General features: G+C 40.6%; 1 protein-coding gene across 2 annotated transcripts in view; it reads right to left on the reverse strand.

Moving 5' to 3' along the window:
- Nucleotides 1-20,647, reverse strand: part of STK4 (serine/threonine kinase 4) — a 90,749-nt gene that overhangs the window by 32,708 nt on the left and 37,394 nt on the right. For both annotated transcript variants that reach the window (XM_045444473.1, XM_045444474.1), the window contains one exon: nucleotides 7,415-7,572. In XM_045444473.1, coding sequence (XP_045300429.1) covers nucleotides 7,415-7,572 — 158 coding nt within the window. The remainder of the gene's footprint in view (nucleotides 1-7,414; nucleotides 7,573-20,647) is intronic.

Raw genomic sequence — 20,647 nt, forward strand, 5'->3', positions numbered from 1 at the left:
GGCACACAGGGCATTTCCTTATCGACCAGCTGGCCTTTAGTCCCGCACCTCTCTGCTCACACACCCACACCCGCCGGGCTCCAAAACACGATCTCTCCGTGCTTCCCGGCATCCCACATTCCTCAAGGCCTCCACGTACCCTTTCCCTCCTCTAGATCAAGAATTCCTTTTCTTCTTTCAAAATACACTTCAAATGACTTCCTGATGCCTTCCCTGGGGTTCCTGCTGAGGTTCTTGCTCCCTCTTCTGGGCTCCTACAGCAATTTTTATATGCACTTTATAAACAGAATTTACCACAATAGCTTAGAGAAGGTGGTTCAGAGGATAGACTCTGGTGCCAAACTGCTTTGGGTCAAATCCCCGCTGTGCCACTTACCATCTGTACCACTTTAGCCCAATACTTACTCTCTTTAAGCCTCACTTTGCTCATCCGTAAAATAGCAACAATACTACCTGCCTCCTGGGAAAGTTACAAGGACTGAGCTAATACATAGGAAGGACTTAGTCCAATGCCAAGCACAAAGGAAGTTCTCAATAAACGTAAGCTATTATTAGCACAATGTATCAAAGTGATTTGATTATCTGTCTTTTTTGCTACACTATCAACTCTCTCAGGATAGTGACTGTATTTGTTGAATTAATTCAGAGACTGTGTCAGAGTATAATCAAAATAGTGTGCTAACCATGGGGCTCTCTGCTGTCAGAGTAGAGCCCACTTCAGATCCTCAGTCTCCCTCTCCCTCTGTCTCCCCCATTCACACACTCTCTCTCTGTCTTTCAAAATAAATAAATCAACTTAAAAAAAATAGCGTGCTAACTTTAAGTCAGGCAATTGCTAGATGTTAGGAATACAAAGATGAGTTAAATCAGTCCTGGCTGTCAAGGATCTCTCAGCCTTGCCTATTCACACAAAGTATACATACAGAGGGCTTCAATGAATAGAGACTGAGTTAACGTGGGGGGCAACTACTATCAATTCTGTAGAACGAGTTGTAAGAAATCTGGAAACAACTTCATTTGAATAAATAAGAAACTTACTCCAAAAACTAACAGACCAAGAACTAATAATCAATAATACTTAATAAAGTTATTAAGACTGAAAAGTACTAGATCATTTAGATCTGCAGAAGCTCTGGCTGACTCTATTTAGACTAGAACCAGGAGTGGGGGTGCACCTGGGTGGCTCAGTTGGTTAAGCATCCGATTTCAGCTCAGGTCATGATCTCACGTTTCATGGGTTCAGGCCCCACGTTGGGCTCTGTGCTGACAGCTCAGAGCCTGGAATCTGCTTTGGGTTCTGTGTCTCCCTCTCTCTCTGCCTGTCCCCTGGTCATGCTCTGTCTCTCTGTCTCTCTCAAAAATAAACATTAAAAAAAAAAAAAAAAAAAACAAGGTGGGGGGCACCTGGGTGGCTCAGTCGGTTGAGCATCCAACTTCAGCTCAGGTCATGGTCTTGCGGTCTGTGAGTTCGACCCCCGCATCGGGCTCTCTGCTGACAGCTCAGAGCCTGGAGTGTGCTTTGGATTCTGTCTCTCTCTCTCTCTGTCTCTCTGCCTCTCCCCTGCTCACACTCTCTCTCAGAAATAAACATTAAAAAAAAAAACAAAAAACCCACACAGAAAAACCTATGCAGAATTTTTTAAAACATTCTATTTTTTTCAAATTTAAGCAATAGTTTAGGAGTAATAAATACGTTCTTGCTGTAAAAACAGTTAAAACTGACGTTCTCAAAGGTAATGACTCATCAAATCATTTCATATGCTGTTTTTTATCTCTGCAGTCACCTGTGTGCATATACGCAGAAATATGTACCATGTTTTGTGGTTATTAAAAAACAAAAATGGTATCACAATGTTTACGTTATTTTGCATTTTACCGTTGTTACACAGACTCCTATATATACACAGATATGTTTCCTGACTATTCTCTACACCTCTAATCTGTGTTCTACTCTTATGCCAGTTATCACAATGCTTTCATTGCTGTGGTTTTGTGCGATCTGACGCCTGGTGGTATAGGTCCAACCTCATTATCCTTCTGGTTCAAAAACATTTTGATACTTTACATTTCCATATGGGCAGTAACTCTGGCCTATGTTTTAGACATCTATGTACCTAGGTTTTCAATTGTAGACACATCACATCATAAATAGTAATATTCTCTTCCCACTCTGACATTCTTTTATCTTCAGTAACTCTCTCTTCCCTTCTCTCTTGCATTTTTTTGGGACCTTCTTCCTTTTCAACTTGATCGAATCTGTCATGCGTTGGTCCTTTCCAAGAACCAGCATTTAGTTTTACAACTTTAACAACTCTGTTGTTTGTTTTCTAATGCACCGAATTCTGCTTTTACCTTTATCCTATTTTGTCTTATTTTCAGTCTTTCTTACATCCTGAAAAGAAAATACAGTTAAGCCTATAAACCTTTCTCAGAGTACCATTTTTGCTGCATCCTATAGGTTTAATTTACAGATCTGAACCCTGCAGGGTACTTGTAACTCATTTCTAAATAGTTTACAACTTCTACTTTATCTTGAAAACAATAAATATTTGGAGATATACTCTTACATTTCCAAATGGAACAAAGTGGTTTTAGCTATTTTATTGTTAATTTCTAATTTTCTTGTGTTATAGTCTGTGAACGTGGCCTGTATCGTTTCTTTATGGGATTTTTTTGAGCAACTTTAAAACATAGTCAAATTTTGTGACTCTTCCATATATGTCTTCAAAGTGTCATAGAGATTTGAAAAGTGTTCCTATTTTCGGTTTTATCAACCTTGTTAACTGTAGTCCTCTGTTTTTTTTGTTTGTTTGTTTGTTTAACTGAAATGTCCAATTCTGAGAAGACAATTTATGCCTTAATCTATGGCTGCCGTTTTCTCATTGCCACCTGTGTTTCTAGCAATTTGGGAGAAGTATACATACTTACAGAAGTTCACAACTTAGGTCTTCTGACCAAGCACAGCTGTTAACAATAGAAAACATATCTTTTGGGGCGCCTGGGTGGCGCAGTCGGTTAAGCGTCCGACTTCAGCCAGGTCACGATCTCGCGGTCCGTGAGTTCGAGCCCCGCGTCGGGCTCTGGGCTGATGGCTCAGAGCCTGGAGCCTGTTTCCGATTCTGTGTCTCCCTCTCTCTCTGCCCCTCCCCCGTTCATGCTCTGTCTCTCTCTGTCCCAAAAATAAAAATAAACGTTGAAAAAAAAAAATTAAAAAAAAAAAGAAAACATATCTTTTCCCCATGCACTATGTCTTAGATTCTATTTTATCTGATATTAATATTCTTTCAGCTACTTCCTTTCAGCGAGGATTTTGCTGAGTGTGTGTTTTTCTTGTTTTAAACTTTTCAGTGGTATTTTATTTTCGTTATTATCTCTTATTAACAAGATTTAGCTGGGGGCGCCTGGGTGGCGCAGTCGGTTAAGCGTCCGACTTCAGCCAGGTCACGATCTCATGGTCCGTGAGTTCAAGCCCCGCGTCAGGCTCTGGGCTGATGGCTCAGAGCCTGGAGCCTGTTTCCGATTCTGTGTCTCCCTCTCTCTCTGCCCCTCCCCCGTTCATGCTCTGTCTCTCTCTGTCCCCAAAAAAAATAAATAAACGTTGAAAAAAAAAAAAGTTATAAAAAAAAACAACAACAAGATTTAGCTGGATTTTGACTGTTATTTTGATCCCAAGGTGATTTTAACGCGCTCACACGTCTATAATTACCGAAGTGTTTACATCGGGGCTGCTATCAACCATGTCACTCTGCTCCAGCCACGACGGGCTTCGTTCTCTCCCGACATCACACCCACCACATCCAGCTTCAGAGCCTTTGTACATGCTGCCCCTCTTCATTCAGGTCTTGGTAAATGTCTCCTTGCTCTGCAAGACCTTCTCTCATGCTATCTCTTTACTGTGGATTTTTTTTTTCCTTCAATGCCATTATTACCTGAACAGATAGATTATCTGACCTAACATCTGTCTCCCTCACCACTGCAAGCTCCAGCCTCATCTGTCTTGTTCACCCCTCCTGGCATTCGAGCCACCTTAGACTAAAAGATTACAGTGTGTTTCTGGAAGATTCGTGAGTCAAACTGGATTTAAGCTTACAGCTTTTTGTAGTTTTGCAAACGGCAAAATGGGAGGGTCTGAATTCTCCTTGAAGCAACTTTCATTGCTTGCAATGTGTTTACGGACTCTGAAATGCTGATTTTAGAGAATATTGCATTTTCAAGCATCTTTTATTATACTTTTATTATACTTTCATTTATTTATACTTTAATCACAATATATACTACACATTAAAGGAAACCTTTGTTGCTTTTCCAACGTGGCAAATAAGGTAATTCATTTTAGAAATGCAAAAGTATTCAATTTCAGATGAAAATATGACGGTTTTTGTCAGTATCCAATTCTACCACTCCTGACAAAATTACTTCCTATTTGCCATTTTGGGCAAAAAATTCATTTCAAAATAGCAACTGCCTTCACAGGAAGAAAGAGAGTATCTTTTTCATAATTAAACCTGTTAAATGTATTAAATTTCATAGCTAAATGGTGTTAAATGCCTGGGAAATCAGCGTCTCTAAGAGATTGTTGAAGGAGACATGTTAGCTAGTCTGACACAAAACCTTCTACAAACTCAGTGAAATTATTCAGAATACTTTCTTCACGCCACAAATTGGCTTGTTCTTTGCCAAATGTCACTTACAAACAGATACTTTCCGGGGCGCCTGGGTGGCTCAGTCGGTTGAGCATCCGACTTTGGCTCAGGTCATGATCTTGTGGTCTGTGAGTTTGAGCCCCGTGTCAGGCTCTGTGCTGACAGCTCAGCCTGGAGCCTTCTTCGGATCCTGTGTCTCCCTCTCTCTCTCTCCCACTCTCCCGCTCATGCTCTCTGTCTCAAAAGTAAATAAACATTAAAAAAAAATTTTTTTAAATGGATATTTTCCTTCTTTTATGCACTTCTTTGGAAACTCCAATAGGAGTACAGGAGACGCAAAAGGAGAGTAAAAAAGAAATTTAAAAAAATCACGCAATGCTAATAAATCACGAATACATCCTTATTTCTGAATTTCTATACTGCCAATAGGAAAGAAAAAAAGCTATACCGCACTCTAAAAACCTTTAGAGCAGAATTTAGCAAATTAGAATCGAGTGTAAGGTTGGTTAGAGCACAGATCACTCGGCACTGCCCCCAGAGATTCCGATTCACAAAGTCCAGGGTGGGGCCTGAGAAACCGCATTTCTAACAAGTTTCCAAGAGATACCAACGCTGCTGGCCTGGGGAAGACTCTTCAAGAAACTGTCTGAGGCCATTATTTCAAATGCTCGGTTTGGGGTTAAGGCAAGAGCTACCTAGCAAGAACTTGAAGGCATTAAAAATCATTTTCATCTGCTCTCTGGTACTTTTTGAAACAGCAGCTCATGTACACCCCACCTAAACTTTCTTTCATTGCTTGGTCTGAGATTCTCTTAAAAGAGAAATTAAAAGTTCTGTTGAAATTTGGACAGTAAAAGTAGAATAAAATTTTACATGGTAGGATAGGTTGGTTCAGGTACAATGTGGACATATACTCATCCTAAGGATTTACAGCAAGAATCCCAGTCAAATGCCCCTAAATGCCAGACAGGTCAGTCAATACACATGAATAAAGGAGGCCAGACATTGAGAACCAGACCTAAAAAGGGCAGCTGCTGTGCAGCTGCAGACAGTTATGGTCAGGTCTTCCAAGTTTTCAAAATAAGCCAGCGATCCACCATTTTATCTAAAGGCTCTCAATTTTCAAACCTGAGCAACTACTCAAAGGTTTGTAAACACAATACAGGCACACAAAAAGGTCTGTGGGCCGGAGGCTGCCAGTTTACAAGCTCTGTGTAGAGGGAGTCTCAGGACCTCCTCCCACCCGGGCCAGGCATAGTCCAGGTTACAGTCCAGGTTGCACAACGTGCTCACCTACTCGGGCGCTCGTGGCCACTCCCTCCAGCAGCTGCCTATTCCCAGAATGGAAAGCACGCTCTCTAAACACCTATGAAAGAAAGCCTCTCTGCATAAGCAGCTTGCCCACCAAAACAACTTCTCGGCCAGTAATCCTAGCATGGGAAAACTATGGCAGAGAGAAGAGAATTCTTCCAACACTGGAGCTACCGATCCAAAAACAGTGATTAAAATGCCCGGAATTTCGGGATCACTAACTTTTATCAAAGAAAAGGACACTACACCTAGGAATACAGATTTGAGGATTCTGAAGCTTTCTGTCACAGTGATGGTATCCGGTATCCAGAAGTTATTTCATCTTTGCCTAGAGACTCACTCAACTGAGAAAATCAGTCCTTACAAATACGCTGAAGGCAACCACGTGGGCAACACCGAATCGCCACAATAATTCAAATCTCACGAGTCTACTAATAAATGAGTGAATAGCTGACAGGAACACGTGATGCTGAAGAAGTAAATGAATGAACAGATGACAAGGCACATGAAGCGGGCTCTAACAGGGCTTCAGGGACTCAATAGTAAAACAGCCTCAGGTGGGTTATTCTGATGCTCAAATGACCTCTGTCACCGTTAGCACACACTGTGACATTCCTGCTACTGTACAGTGGTAGAAATTACATATGGGATAAGGAGGTCATTACCTCAAGGCCAGTGAGTAGGAGAGTAGAAAGACAGGGCCAGAAAGGCCTCCCAGAATCCAACCACAATGTCCAATCCAAATTCTTTCATAAGCAACATCAGAATGACGACAGAATTTAAGAGTGTAAAAGTTAAAAATCCCTAAAGAGAAAATTCTTTTCTAAAAATGTTCAAAAAAAGGAATGCAGACTCCTTAGCTTACTTTTTCCCCCAATTTTTTTATTGCCTCTGCTCACTGAATCTCTGGGAACATTAACACGTGTCTGTGGTTGAAGGAGAAATGTTCCACTGCAGAGAAAGGAAAAACACACCCAGTTTTTCATAAGAAACTTTGGAACAGTTTAATATTCATCCTCAGGCAACATTCAGAATAATCCTCTCAGAGAGTCTAAAATTAGGGTAATGATTAGCAAAACAGAAAAGACACCACACGCCAGCATGAACTGCCCTCCAGTGTAATTCTTAACTATAAAGTCACAATCCCAAATCAACTAGAAATGTGGGTCCTTACTCGATGAGGATTTCTTTTACCATTAAGAATTCCAAGCTCGACAAAAAGACAAATGGCAAGTGAAGAAAGGATTTTTAGAGCAAAGAAGATGCCATTAGACCCAGACCTACTCAAATGTCAGTGAAGATGTCGTCTCGAACCCATGAGGCCCTCAGCCCAATGGCCAGAGGCTTACACTGCACAAGAAAATGCCCTAGCGCTTTTGGTGAAGTGACAGAACTGGATGTGTGTTGTGGCAAATAACTCTGCCCAGCAGACAGAACCACTGGTTTCCAGCACTACTTACAAACTCATAGTCTCCATCCTGCGGCACTTTCCAATCTGAGGAGTTCCTCAGGGGGCCAGGTACACTTTTGCCGAAGCTATTGATCTGATTTTCCTTTTCTTTTTGTTCAAAGTATTCAAGGAACGATGGTTTTGCAGGCTGCATGGTCTCATCCCTTCCTGAAAACCAAGAACAACAAAAGGAGAAAAATGATATCTTCGACCTCAGATAAGTTTAATGGATACATCCATCTCCAGACGGCCTTCATTCAGCCTGTGTGTCAGTGGCTTTTTTAGAGAAGGACCCTGAGGAGAATCTAGTAAAAACCACAGGAAATGCACAAATGCTCACTCCAAATGTGTCTCATGGAATTTCAGAGGACTGTGGCCCCCCTCAAATACATGCAAATATTTCCCCAGGGCCCCTTTTTCTGGATGGAGAGACTTGGGTGATGTAAAGACCCCGAGTAAGATGCAAGTAGTATTTTGGGGGTCTCCGATGGCAACATGTTCCTGTAACATTTAGACTGAAAACAGAAGCAAGCAAAAATATTTACTTGTCATCTACGTAGACAACATTTTCTAGAGCCAACGGAGTAGAGAAGGGGAATGATACAATAGGGTGACTCCCTTTTGATAAACTCATGATCAGACTGGACTAATAAGAAAAATATGCATGAAAAAGCAAATAGAAATAAATCATAATCCATCCACTCCAGGAAATATTACGTAACTTTTAAAATCTTATCTATAAACGGTTTACAATAAGGCTAAAAGTTAAAAACAGGATACGATATTATATGTACAGAATGATCTCAACTCTGTAAAATCATATATGTAGGGGGAAAAAAAAAAGACTGGAAGAAAATATACCAAAATGTTAACAGGGTTTGTCTCTCATAAGTAGATCTCAAGATCTCACAGAAGGAAAGATCTTGCAATCTGGCATGGTCAGGGAAGACTGGTAGAGGGGGGCTTCGGCTGGGCCCCAAACATCCCTGAAGAAGAATCAGCACTTAGGTGGCAGGGCAGTTACACAGCAGAGGCAGCAGGTATGAAAACAGCAGTCAGTCACTAGTTAGTAACAAGGGCAAAAAGAAAAATTGTACCTGGCACGACTTAACAACCTAGCTAGCTGAATGTATCTACTTCAACGTCAAAGTAATCTGTACTTCTAATTAGTATCCTAATACCAGGAAGTACAGAAGTTTTTTCCCAGTGCTTTCCATGAATATGTGGGTTTATACTGCCCTTTTCCCCAGTAACCAGGAAAAAAGACCAGAAGGCTCAAAGCCTTGAGAAATGAATGGGGAGGGGCGTCTGGGTGGTTCAGTCAGTTAAGCCTCCAACTCTTGATCTTGGCTCAAGTCATGATCTCGAGATTCAGGAGTTCGAGCCCCATGTGGGGCTCTGCACAGACAGCATAGACCCTGCTTGGAGTTCTCTCTCCCTCTCTCTCTGCCCCTATCCCACTTGTGCTCTCTCTATATAAATAAATAAGTAAGCTGAAAAAAAATTTAAGAAGTGGATGGGGAGGGGTCTAGAAGAGAAACACCAACAAGTGTTTGTCCCATGCAACCTTATCTCCGGACACCCCCTGGTCCAGTGTCAAGCAGGCACCGTGACTGCCTCTCAGACGTTTGTCATCTCACTTTACCATTGCCAAGTTCAAGAGCAGCCAATCCTAGATCTGCCCACTTCCAGATGCTGCCCAAAGCCTACTTCACTGGTGCCTCCTCACTAATGAGGGATTACACACAGTATTTACTAAGATCAGTGATTATCTGGTGAGTGTGTGTGTTGTTTTGTTTGTTCTAGGTACCACATTAAGGGCTTTGCACGCTTATTTTATTTAATTGTTGAGTTAAATGTAAGGTATCATTTCATAACCTACTTCTGAAGGGACTACAACAAAATAAAACCTGTAGAAGTGGAAGTGTTTTGGATTTGTCGACAAGTACTTTTGATCGGTCCCCCGCTCTGGGACCAGGAACAACCGTGCAGCAAGCCTCCACAAATCCCATACACAGACAATGAGTACTTAGAGAGCCTCCTGGAGCCATGTAACCATGGCCGTGCTAGCGACAGCTGTCACATATAGCACACGGTGTCCTTTCATACAGAATCTCCTGGCACAAACGGTGTATGGTGTCCTTTCATATGGAATCTCCTGGCTAGACAGTCCAACCAACTGACCAGGACAGGAAGTCCTGAAACAAAATAGAGAGCCCAAATGGCTTCCAAACAATTAGTTATTTGGAAAAACACTGAATTGGATCCACACTTCACATGTTAAACCAGGAAAACTCCAAATGGGTAAAAGCTCCGACTGTAACAATGGAAACTATAAGCACTGTAAGAAAACTTGTGTGAATGCATTTAAAACCTGGGTGTGGAAGGGGTGCCTGGGTGGCTCAGCCTAATGGTTAGGTGTCTGATTTCGGCTCAGGGTCATGATCTCACGGTTCATTAGTTCGAGCCCCTGGTCAGGCTCTGCGCTGACAACTCAGAGCCTGGAGCCTGCTTCAGATTCTGTGTCTCCCTCTCTCTCTGCCCCTCCTCCACTCATGCTGTCTCTCAAAAATGAATAAATAATAAAAATAAATGTAAAAATAAAAAAAAACCTGGGTGTGGAAAAAGGCTTTCTACCTATGACAAAAACCCAGATGCAATGAAAAATGGAGAAATAAAAACCTTTTATGTAAAGAAAACATCATACATTTTTAAAAATTAGTAAGCACATATATAAGCCAAGACAAATGACAAACTGGAAGAAAATACTGGCAACAAGTACCATAAATTTGTTTAAAGAATTTAGGGGCAACTGAATGGCTTAGTCAGTTAAGCCTCTGACTTCAGCTCAGGTCATGATCTCACGGTTCATGAGTTCAAGCCCCGCGTCAGGCTCTGTGCTGACAGCTCAGAGCCTGGCACCTGCTTCCGATTCTGTGTCTCCCTCCCTCTCCACCCCTCCTCTGCTCATGCTCTGTCTCTCAAAAATAAATAAATATTTTTTTTAAAAAGATCCAGATTTTGGCCCAACTATAAAATCCTGGGAAAACCATAGGTTCCAATCTACTAAAAGAGGCCCCTGGACCATTATTTCCCACTCCCCTTTACAGCTCCGAAAATTTCCTAATTCTATGAGTTGGCAATAACTTATGAAAACGTATTTATGCTCAGTTACCAATAACCATTCAAAAGAAGTTCTTATCTCCAGAGGGATTATCACACTTGATAACCTCTAATCTAAAATATGCCACAGCTTAGATGTGTATGGGCATAAACCAAAGACCAGACCAAAGCAAAAAGTAGTTAGGACTCAACAAATACTTGTGACAAGACTGTCTCTGACTCTTTGAGTTTTTTGTTGTTGTTGTTAGTGGGGGTTTTTTTGGAGGTGGCAGGGGAGAAGTTGTCTTTTTTAAAACAGATGGAAGAGGTGACCAAATTTTTCTTGGCCCAAACTGTAATAAAGATATCATCTAGAGATGTTGGTTATAAAAATGTTTTATATAAGTAAAGCTGAAGACATGAATGAATCTACTAGTAGAAGCCAACTCAACTGGCAAGAAACAGCATGCATTCAAAAAAGAAAAACAGTTAGGTGTATTTGTGATTCCTGTTATTTAGTGGTTCCAGAAATTAACTGACTGCATCACAATATTCTTTCTCTGTGTTAGACTGCTTCCGTATTAAGTTCACATGGATCAGTCAGCACTCCTGTTGTAACCAACATTTTCTTACTAACACTGTGATTATAGTACCTGTTTTCACTCTGATTTTGTAGACTGATAATTCTCAGTAAACAGATCTGTATTACTGTAATAATTAGTATCTCGGATAGAACATTTGCAAAAAACGGCCATGAGAATTCCCTCCCAGTGTCATCGCCCGTTGGTAATGCCCTCCCGCAAGATCAAGATCATGACCTGAGCTGAAGTCGGATGCTTAACCGACTGAGCCACCCAGGTACCTCTCAAATTCAATTAAGATTTACTGAGTATCTTCTAAGTTTCAGGCATTTTACTAGGTACTTTTGCATGACAGTCCTATCCAAACTTCATGAACACCATGAAATGAAGCAGGAGGGAGGAGGACCCGCATTTATTAGGCACCAAGTAGTAGATGATCTACCATTTCACGTAATCCTCGAATCTTCTGAGGTATGTATTATTTCCACCTTATAGATGAGAAATCTGCTTAAGATTATGTAGCTAGTTACCAACAAGAATGGGATTGTCAGTTTAAGTCTGACTGTCAGTTTAAGTCTGGTGAGCTGCATCTCATACTGCAAATTCTCTAAAATTGAAATGAAAATTCTTGATATGTCAGAACTGCCATTAAGGCGAGTGTAGAAAGACTGAGGGAATGGGATTTTCCCAGTAACCTTATCTTTGAACTTCTCTTTTAGCGCTCCTGAGCTGGATAATCAAGTGTGCTGGACAACAGCCTGTCAGTACTGAAAAGTGTAAGAGAATCAGTCCAAGCTGATTAAAGGCAATGCTGTCCCCAGGGCTTCAGCTGGCTGGTGGGCTTTTTGTTTCGATGTGAGCTGGGATATTTTTTCAGATGTATCCCAGGAAATGAAGACGTTCCGCTGAATGATAATTCCAGAAACCTGAAGCCGTAGGGAGAATAGACAGAGCAGAAAAGTCAAACTTTCTAAATGGCCGTCTCTTGCCCTGATTCTTTGATCTGACACAGGAAATGCATGAATTCTTATACTATGACTGACCCATTTTTCTTTGTAAGCAGCATCTGGCAAGCTCAATGGAGGATCTGTCTAAGCTCACAGACCAGGGGTGAATTCATAAGCAACTGTATCCCATGTTTATTTTTCTTTGAAAAATGCTATATAAAAGCAGAAAGACCTAACAAGCCAATGTGCATCAACTGAAGAATGGATACATAAAATATGGAATACCTATACAGTGGAATATTATTCAGCAATAAAAAGAAATGAAATACTGATACATGATACACGGATGAACCCTAAAAGCATTATGCTAAGTTCAAAGAGCCAGTCACCAAACACGACATATTTTATGCCTCCGTATGAAATGTTCAGAAAAGGCAAATCTGTAGAGACATAAAGTAGATTAGCTGCCCAGGCCCATGGGGTGAGTGGGTAGGATGGCAAGTGACTGCTAATGGATATGGAGTTTCTTCTAGGGGTGATCAAAATTCTCTAAAATTTGAGTGTCAACAAAACAGGGTATTATCCATACAATGGAATCATTCAGCCATTAAAAAGGAATGAAGCACTGACACATGCTACACCACAGATGAACCTTGAAAACATTAAGAGGAAGAAACGGAATACAAAGGCCACATTTTGTAGGATTCCATTTATATAAAATGTCCAGAATGGCAAATCCATAGAGACAGAAAGCAGATGATGGTTGCCCGTGAATGGGGGCAGGGGGTAATAAGAAGTGACTGCTAACAGCACTGTGGCTTTTGAGGGGGGCAGTGAAGAAAATGTCTAGAATTCAACAGTGGCTATGGTTGCACAACCTTGTTAACTAAAAAAAACCACAGAATTGTAACTTTCAAATGGTGAATTTTATGATATGGGAATTATATCTCAACTAAAAAAGATACATTTTTAAAAGTTAGATTGTGGTGATGGCTGCAAAACTCTGTAAATATACTAAACCCCACTAAATTGTATACTTTAAATGAGTAAATTACATGGTATGTGAATTATATATCAATAACTCAATTTTAGGGGTGCCTAGGTGGCTCAGCTGGTGAAGCGTCCAACTCTTGATTTAGGTTCAGGCCGTGATCTCTGCTCAGGTCATGATCTCACAGTCGTGGGATCAAGCCCTGCATCAGGCTCTACGCTGGGCACGGATGCTGCTTAAGATTCTCTCTCTCCCTCTCCTTCCACCCCTCTCCCGCTCACACACTTGCGCGCACACCCTCCCTCAAAAAAAAATTATTAAAAAAACTAGAGATTAAAAACAATAATTCAATTAAAAAAAAAAGAAGGACTTCTTTCCTCTACGGTTTACTTTTTTTTTTTTTAACGTTTTTATTTATTTTTCAGAGAGAAAGAGACACAGTGTGAGCAGGGGAGGAGCAGAGAGAGGGAGACACAGAATCCGAAGAAGGCTTCAGGCTCTGAGATGTCAGCACAGAGCCCGACACGGGGCTCGAACTCATGAACCATGAGATCAATGACCTGAGCCAAAGTCAGACACTTAACCGACCGAGCTACCCAGGCACCCCTACCGTTTACTTTTATTTCTAGATTCCTTTGAGCTATGAAACAATGCCAGGGGAGTCAAAACTGGGAAAGAGATTGACCAAAGACTGAAGCCCGTCTTTTCCTATGGAATGACCACCTACTAGACATTAAACTTAATGCCCTTTCATTTTTACGTTTGTTTTTAAGACTGCCATTAAGTAAACCATAATGGTCACTACTCTGCCCTTAATTTCTACAGTAATAACTCTTTTCTACCTTAACAGTAATACATTCTGTTTAAGTTAGAGAAGTACACAGAGCCTGCATTTTCTTCTGTTTCATATTTGAATACTTGCAAGGAAAAAACTCAAGTAATCTCTCAAATGTTTTCTTCTGGCATGGAATAAAATGCCTTATCAGAGCGTTGTTTATTCTGGTTTTTAATCTAACCTTTATTAGATTTTGGTCTTTGTGTGGTTTTTGTTTTTGTTACTAGGCACCTAAGTGTCTTCCACATATTAACTCATTTCATTACACAAGTTATTATCCAAGTTTCTGTGTCGGGCCGTAAATATTTCCTTGAATGTTCTTTGAAATCACTGAGAATTGCTGGAATCGTAAATTAGAAGATTCCCTGGAGTCCAAATGGAATAACTCTTCCAGTTCACCAATTTTGGCAATTGCCTCTTATGTAAATTGACATGACTTCTGGGCAGTGGTACTTAGTTATTTAAGTCTGGTGAGCTGCCACATATCTATTCAAAGAAATCTGAACCCAAATTTCAAAGAATTACTAACTGGAGCAAAAGAGGTACACGTCTAAAAAGATATAGAAGGTTAACAAGTGAGAATGATCCATATCTTGGTTATTGCAAAAATTTCCCAACTGATCTTCCCTTTTCCAGCCTTTTCAAGCTCCAAATCATCCATGTGACTCTTCTAAAAAGCCACCTTGTCCTATCACTTTTCTGACCAAAATGTCTTTAAAATACCCTATTACCAACAGTAATTACCAAGTTCAAACTTCTCAGTGCGGCACTCAAGGTCCTCCAGCATCCAGTCAAAATCCACTTCAGCCAAATCGAATATTCAATGTATATGTTTACTTTCGGACTTTGCACCTGCCTAAAATAGTCTCCCTCAGTCTTTCTGCACATCTAAGTCCTTGCTTTCCTTCTCACAAAACCTTTAATACTTGTCTGCACCACTTACCCAGCATTTTGCCTAGTTATTTACCTGTATATGTAAGTTATGGCAACATCAAATACCACTATCCAAAACATCTAGGGTAAGGCCCCAGACATATAAGGAACTACAAGGAACAGTTATAGTACAGCAGGCACTCCAGAAGTATTAGACAATGACAATGACAAATGTCATCTTTCCCTCTTAACCTATAAATTCCTGGTCAGCAGAAAATGACTCGTTTGGTTTTTATACACTACACAGGCATAACACATTGTGACTACCTAATAAATACTTCTTGGTTGGCATTAAATATTTATTGTTAACAAATACTGATTCCAAATTGATATTTTTAGAGCATAAACAGTTATGAGAATCATCTACTTTTTCTATATAGATCCATTTAAATTGATTAAAATGCATCTCCATTTCTTTGCTGAATAAGAGTAAGCAAGTCAGAACAGCTTAGGGCACCAGAGAAATATATTCCCTAACCAGTCAAAACTGATTTATCTGCCTCTTAAGCGTAAGAGCCGAAGTATATCTTTTAAGACTCATTTTCCCTCGTTCTTCATTACTCTCATGCTACTGCCCTCTCCTGGAAAATACATTTCCCCCACGGCTATTCTTGGCTCTCTCTCCTTTTACCAATTTAACTGTAATGGAGCACCTTATCTTCCCAAAAATATAGGCCTTGAGCCCTTCACCCAAGCTACACTGAGATCTGGTACTTTCATATCCTAATATGTGATCTGGCAGAGTGTTTCGAATGAATTTTCAGGCACCATGTGTCTGTGCCTTTTGGCTCATCCCAAAAGAATCAAGAATGTTAATGGTTTCCAAAGATAAAATTGAGCCCAACATCTGGACAGAATTAGAATAACTGCACAAACAATTAGGATTTAGTCTCCACTTTACAGGATGACCTTGAAGTATTTTTCTAAGATAATTTTTTTAAAGTTTACTTATTTTGAGAGAGAAAGCACAAGTCAGGAAGGGGCAGAGAGAGGGAGAGAGAGAATCCCAAGCAGGCTCCATGCTGTCCACACAGAGCCCAACGTGGGGCTTGAACCCACAAACTGAGCTCATGACTAGAGTTGAAGTCGGACGCTTAACCGACGGAGCCACCCAGGCGCCCCTGACCTTGGAATATTTGTGCAACCATGAGAAAAGTCTAAGGACCAAGATGTCTGCTCTTCTACCTTAAATCCCACCCAGGAGAAAGATTCTGGTAAACACACAGTGAACCACAGCAATTATCGTTCAGGGATCGAAAAAAATCCAGTCAGTAAAAATTCCACAGGATTAAGATAACAGTTTGAACTCAACAAAGGAAGGTTCAGGTGGATCCGAAGTCTAGCCTTCTTTAAAATCTGCCATCTTGTATTTTGAGCTATTTAACAGATTCTCAAAATACCTCTATCTTATTGCCAAGGAATGTAAAACACGCACACTCACTCCCTCTCTCTCTCCCTCCCTCTCTCACTCTCTCTCCCCGCTCAGCACATTTTTAAAACATTACTGAAACTGACAGGTAACCTTACTTTAGTTCAACCATTTTCATGGTTTTAGTTCACCAGTGCTCAGAGAGATGGCACTTACAAAACACCATTAATGCCAAGAATGAGAACATAAAAACATAAAAAAAACATAACTAGCAAGAGAAAAGGAATTAGGATGCAAAAAAGTAGCCCTGGATGAAGGAACTTTCAGGTCCAATTAAAAAGCCACTGTCACTCATTAAAAGACTCATAAACTTACACAACTCACCATTTTGAAGCATTTACATTCTAAGTATTTTCCATACGTTATTCCATATCATCTTACCAGCTCTACAGAGTAGGAACTTTTATGCCCCATTTTTTTAGACTAGGAAACTGAGGCTCAAAAAAGGACGTAACTTGCCAAAGTTGAACGAAGTTTATGAGATTCTGAGCAAGTTTCAAAGCAAAGACTCTCATTCCAAAAATTAATATTCTTTCCATGATCCCTTTTTCTTTCTCTTACCCTTACTGAGCAGATACATTTCTAACGAAGTGTTGTAAGTTTTAGCTTTGGTACTATAACTATACCAATGCATGTGTAGAACTCTCAGACAATGCTGTGAGTAGAAAAAATACATGAACACTTAATATTCTCTGACAATAGTTCTAAAGAAATTGCACAGTAAGGCTATTGTAGTAAAAGAAGTGTTAAAACACACACAGTACATTACGTCCTATTTACTACCCTTGCATATGCGATCATCAGTCAGGGAGAATGAGATGGAGAACATACAAGGGAGGCAATGTTAAAACAATCCCCTCCAAACCGCTGCAGGTGTAAAGAAACTAGGCTGTGAGTCAAGAATTTCCAACTTATGCAGCTCCAAAATTGTATCTGATGGGTAGTGTTGAAATAAAATCATTTCAACAAGAGCCTGGACTTTTTAACATGAAGAAACTTATGGCAACAACAGGGGCCTTCATGAGACTTAGGAATTTCTGGGGAACTACAAATACACAGTGTTTGCCCCACATAATACTATCAAGTAATTTGCCCACAACATGCTTCTGAGTTGTCCTAACTAATTTATGCCATTCACTTTAAAATTCTACTTCCAAGAGATTAATGTGGTCATTACTCTAGAATAAAAATTAGAAATTTATGAATCATGTTCAAGTTTTAAATAGAAATCACCCACTTACTCCCTTTCAGAGTCTCATTTAAAAGGCTGGGTCTGGGGCGCCTGGGTGGCTCAGTCGGTTAAACGTCCGACTTCGGCTCAGGTCACGATCTTGCGGTCCGTGAGTTCGAACCCCGCGTCGGGCTCTGGGCTGATGGCTCAGAGCCTGGTGCCTGCTTCCGATTCTGTGTCTCCCTCTCTCTCTGCCCCTCCCCCGTTCATGCTCTGTCTCTCTCTGTCTCAAAAATAAATAAAACGTTCAAAAAAAATTTTTTTTTTAAATGAAAGGCTGGGTCTGAACTTGGACCACTGAAGGATTGAAAGATTGAATCCACTGACTCAAGCCTTTCAAATAAGAATGCTCACTACTACCGCCTCTACTATTCTAGACTCTACTGGAGGGCTTGGTAAGAAAGAAAAAATATATAAGGATCAGTGGCGACTGGGTGGCTCAGTTAAGTGTCCGATTCTTGATTTCATGATCTCATGGTTCGTGAGTTTGAGCCCCATCTCAGGCTCTGCAGTAACAGCACAGGGCCTGCCTGGGATTCTCTCTCTGTCCCTCCCCTGCTTATGCTCTCTCTCTTTCAACTAAAGTTAAAATATATATATATATATATAGATCAAAAGAAAGAACTATGATTGACTTTTGTGTAGTCAACGTGGAAACAGATTAGATGAAAACTAAAGAGAGAGTCAACAAAAGCTATAAACTGCCATTAATAATATTTACTTTGATACACATATAACTTTCTCCAAGTCAGTTCGCACAAGAATTTTGAGTTTTATTTTAAAAATTTATTTAATTACTTGGTTAGGGCCATTTTAGCCGGTGATAGCTGCAAAATTACATCGTACAAATTTTGTCCAAAATTTCTGCATCACACCATGCTGCAGAAAGAAAACATCAGTTCTCGTGAAGGTCTACTGAGAAATCTGGGAAGAGAGAGGAAGTCGAAACTATTTTGAGACATTTTGGCAGATTTTACCATTACTTGAACTTTGCCAAGTATGAGGTGTCCAATTTCCTACCTAAGTAAAATAAAGACACTGTCCTAATGTTGCTGCGCTTACTTAAAATAGATTTTAAAATAAATAAACAATGGTCTTGATCGAGAATAAAGCGTACCATAGAAAGGGGATTTGATGGGAATGCCATTCTAACTCATAACCTGTTACAGAGCTCCCTCTGCTGGCCCTGAGAAAGCACAACAATCCTAACACTGACCTAGAACCTCTCCAGTCACTTCAGATATGGGGGGTGGGGCAAATAAAGTTCTTCCATAGCCCTTATCAAAAAAACAAAACAACAACAAAAAACCCACACTTATGTAGACAAATAGAAGAAACCTTCCAAAATCCCCAAACTGATATTTTATCCAGACATAGTTTTCCAAGTAGTGCAGGCGATGGTTTCCCTCCTCGGTTCTTACAGATGCTCCTAAGGTTCTAAGGCAACCAGGTCTCCCCTCACTCTGACCCCCTCCCTCCAGCTGCAACCAGATTCTTTACTCTAGACTGAGACCTACGCAGCCAAAACATACTCCCTCAGACGGAGATACCATTAAACCTATCGTCGGAGGCTGACCCCCTTTGACAACCATCTGCCCTTCACTTCTGGAACTCTGGGGAAACATATAGAGTAGCTAGTTACTTGAACAACCAGCAAGGAGAGGTATATTACTGCAGGGTGAGGCTTACCAACATATGATCTGTAACATGAGCCTTGGTCCTGTCCCTCAACAACTAATAAAAAAGGCTCTGCGGAACAGGAATATAATATAATAAGCTTTGAAATCAAACATACCTAGTTTCAAGCCTTGGCACTTCTATTACTCACGATGTGATCACGAGCAAGCTACTTAATCGCTTTGCAATTCCATTTCTGCTGCGACAAAATGGGGGGTGGCTGTATTTACCACACAGCATGGGAGCAATGACTAGTATGTCAAATGTTTACAAAGGATTAAGCACAATGCCTTGACACAGAAAATGCCTAATCATTAATGATTATTATTAACAGTTATAATGTCTAACCTCCTGAGTATAATAAAGAAATAACTTATATAATAAATAATCGGTCCTAAAAAAAAAATAGATTATTTCTGGAATCTCCTCAGAAGCCAGCGCTAGTCTTCATCATGAATTTTCATGAGTCTTATATTGGGTCTAATGCCCATTAATGTAAGGGAATGCTTCCAAAACAAATGAAAGTTCAGGAGAACAAAAGGAGCACAGACTCTGGACTTGAGATTCCCAGCTCTAGCACTTACTAGCCAGGTGACCAGGAGCAAGGAACAACCTCTCCCAAGTTTTCCCTGGCAGAGAAAGTATAGACATACCATCACTATAGACAGGTCAAGATGACTGAATGAACGGAAGCACTAGAGGGCCCCCCTCCTGCTCCAAACACAAAAATTCAAGACCTAACAAAACAAAAACACCGTAGTGCTCAAAACTAGAACAGGAAACTTCGCAGATGCCAAAAGCAACAGAGGAACCCACAGCACTGAGGTGAGTGGCCCACCGGGAAAACCAAACCAGAGGGACTAGTTTTTAGGCTGATGTGGGAACAGGAACCGAGATAAGACGGGAGCCAAGATACATCTATAAAAAGGCAGCTAGAACTCCATTCCCAGCACAAAGATGAAGCCAGGACAAACTCTACCCACAAGCACAAGGACATGGCTTAGGAATGTAATCAGGGGTGGAAAGAGTCAACTTCTAGAAATGTAATTCCCTTGGCTGTCCCACAAGCACACTACAGTAATGATTAGTATCTAAAAACTACACTGGAAGAAAATACCCCTTAGGGACCCACAAGGATACCTATGCAACCCCAGAAACATAAGAGACCTCCAAAGAAGATACTTCCCACTAAAGCTCACAACAAAAATTACAAAATACAAAAAGAAATCTAACAACAGGAGAGATGGCAGACACAAACAGCAGAGATCAGACCCAAAGGGACACCTGGGTGGCTCTCAGTTGGTTAAGCATCTGACTCTTGATTTTGACTCAGGTCATGATCCCACGTCTCTTGAGTTTGAGCCCCACATCGGGCTCTAGGATGACAGTGGTAAGCCTGCCTGGGATTCTCTCGCTCACTCTCTCTCAGCTACTCCACACACACACACACACACACACACAACTCTCTCTCTCTCTCTCTCTCTCAAAATAAATAAATCAACTTATAAAAAAAAGGG

Source organism: Leopardus geoffroyi, chromosome A3 (genome assembly GCF_018350155.1).
Source record: "Leopardus geoffroyi isolate Oge1 chromosome A3, O.geoffroyi_Oge1_pat1.0, whole genome shotgun sequence".
Classification (NCBI taxonomy): domain Eukaryota; kingdom Metazoa; phylum Chordata; class Mammalia; order Carnivora; family Felidae; genus Leopardus; species Leopardus geoffroyi.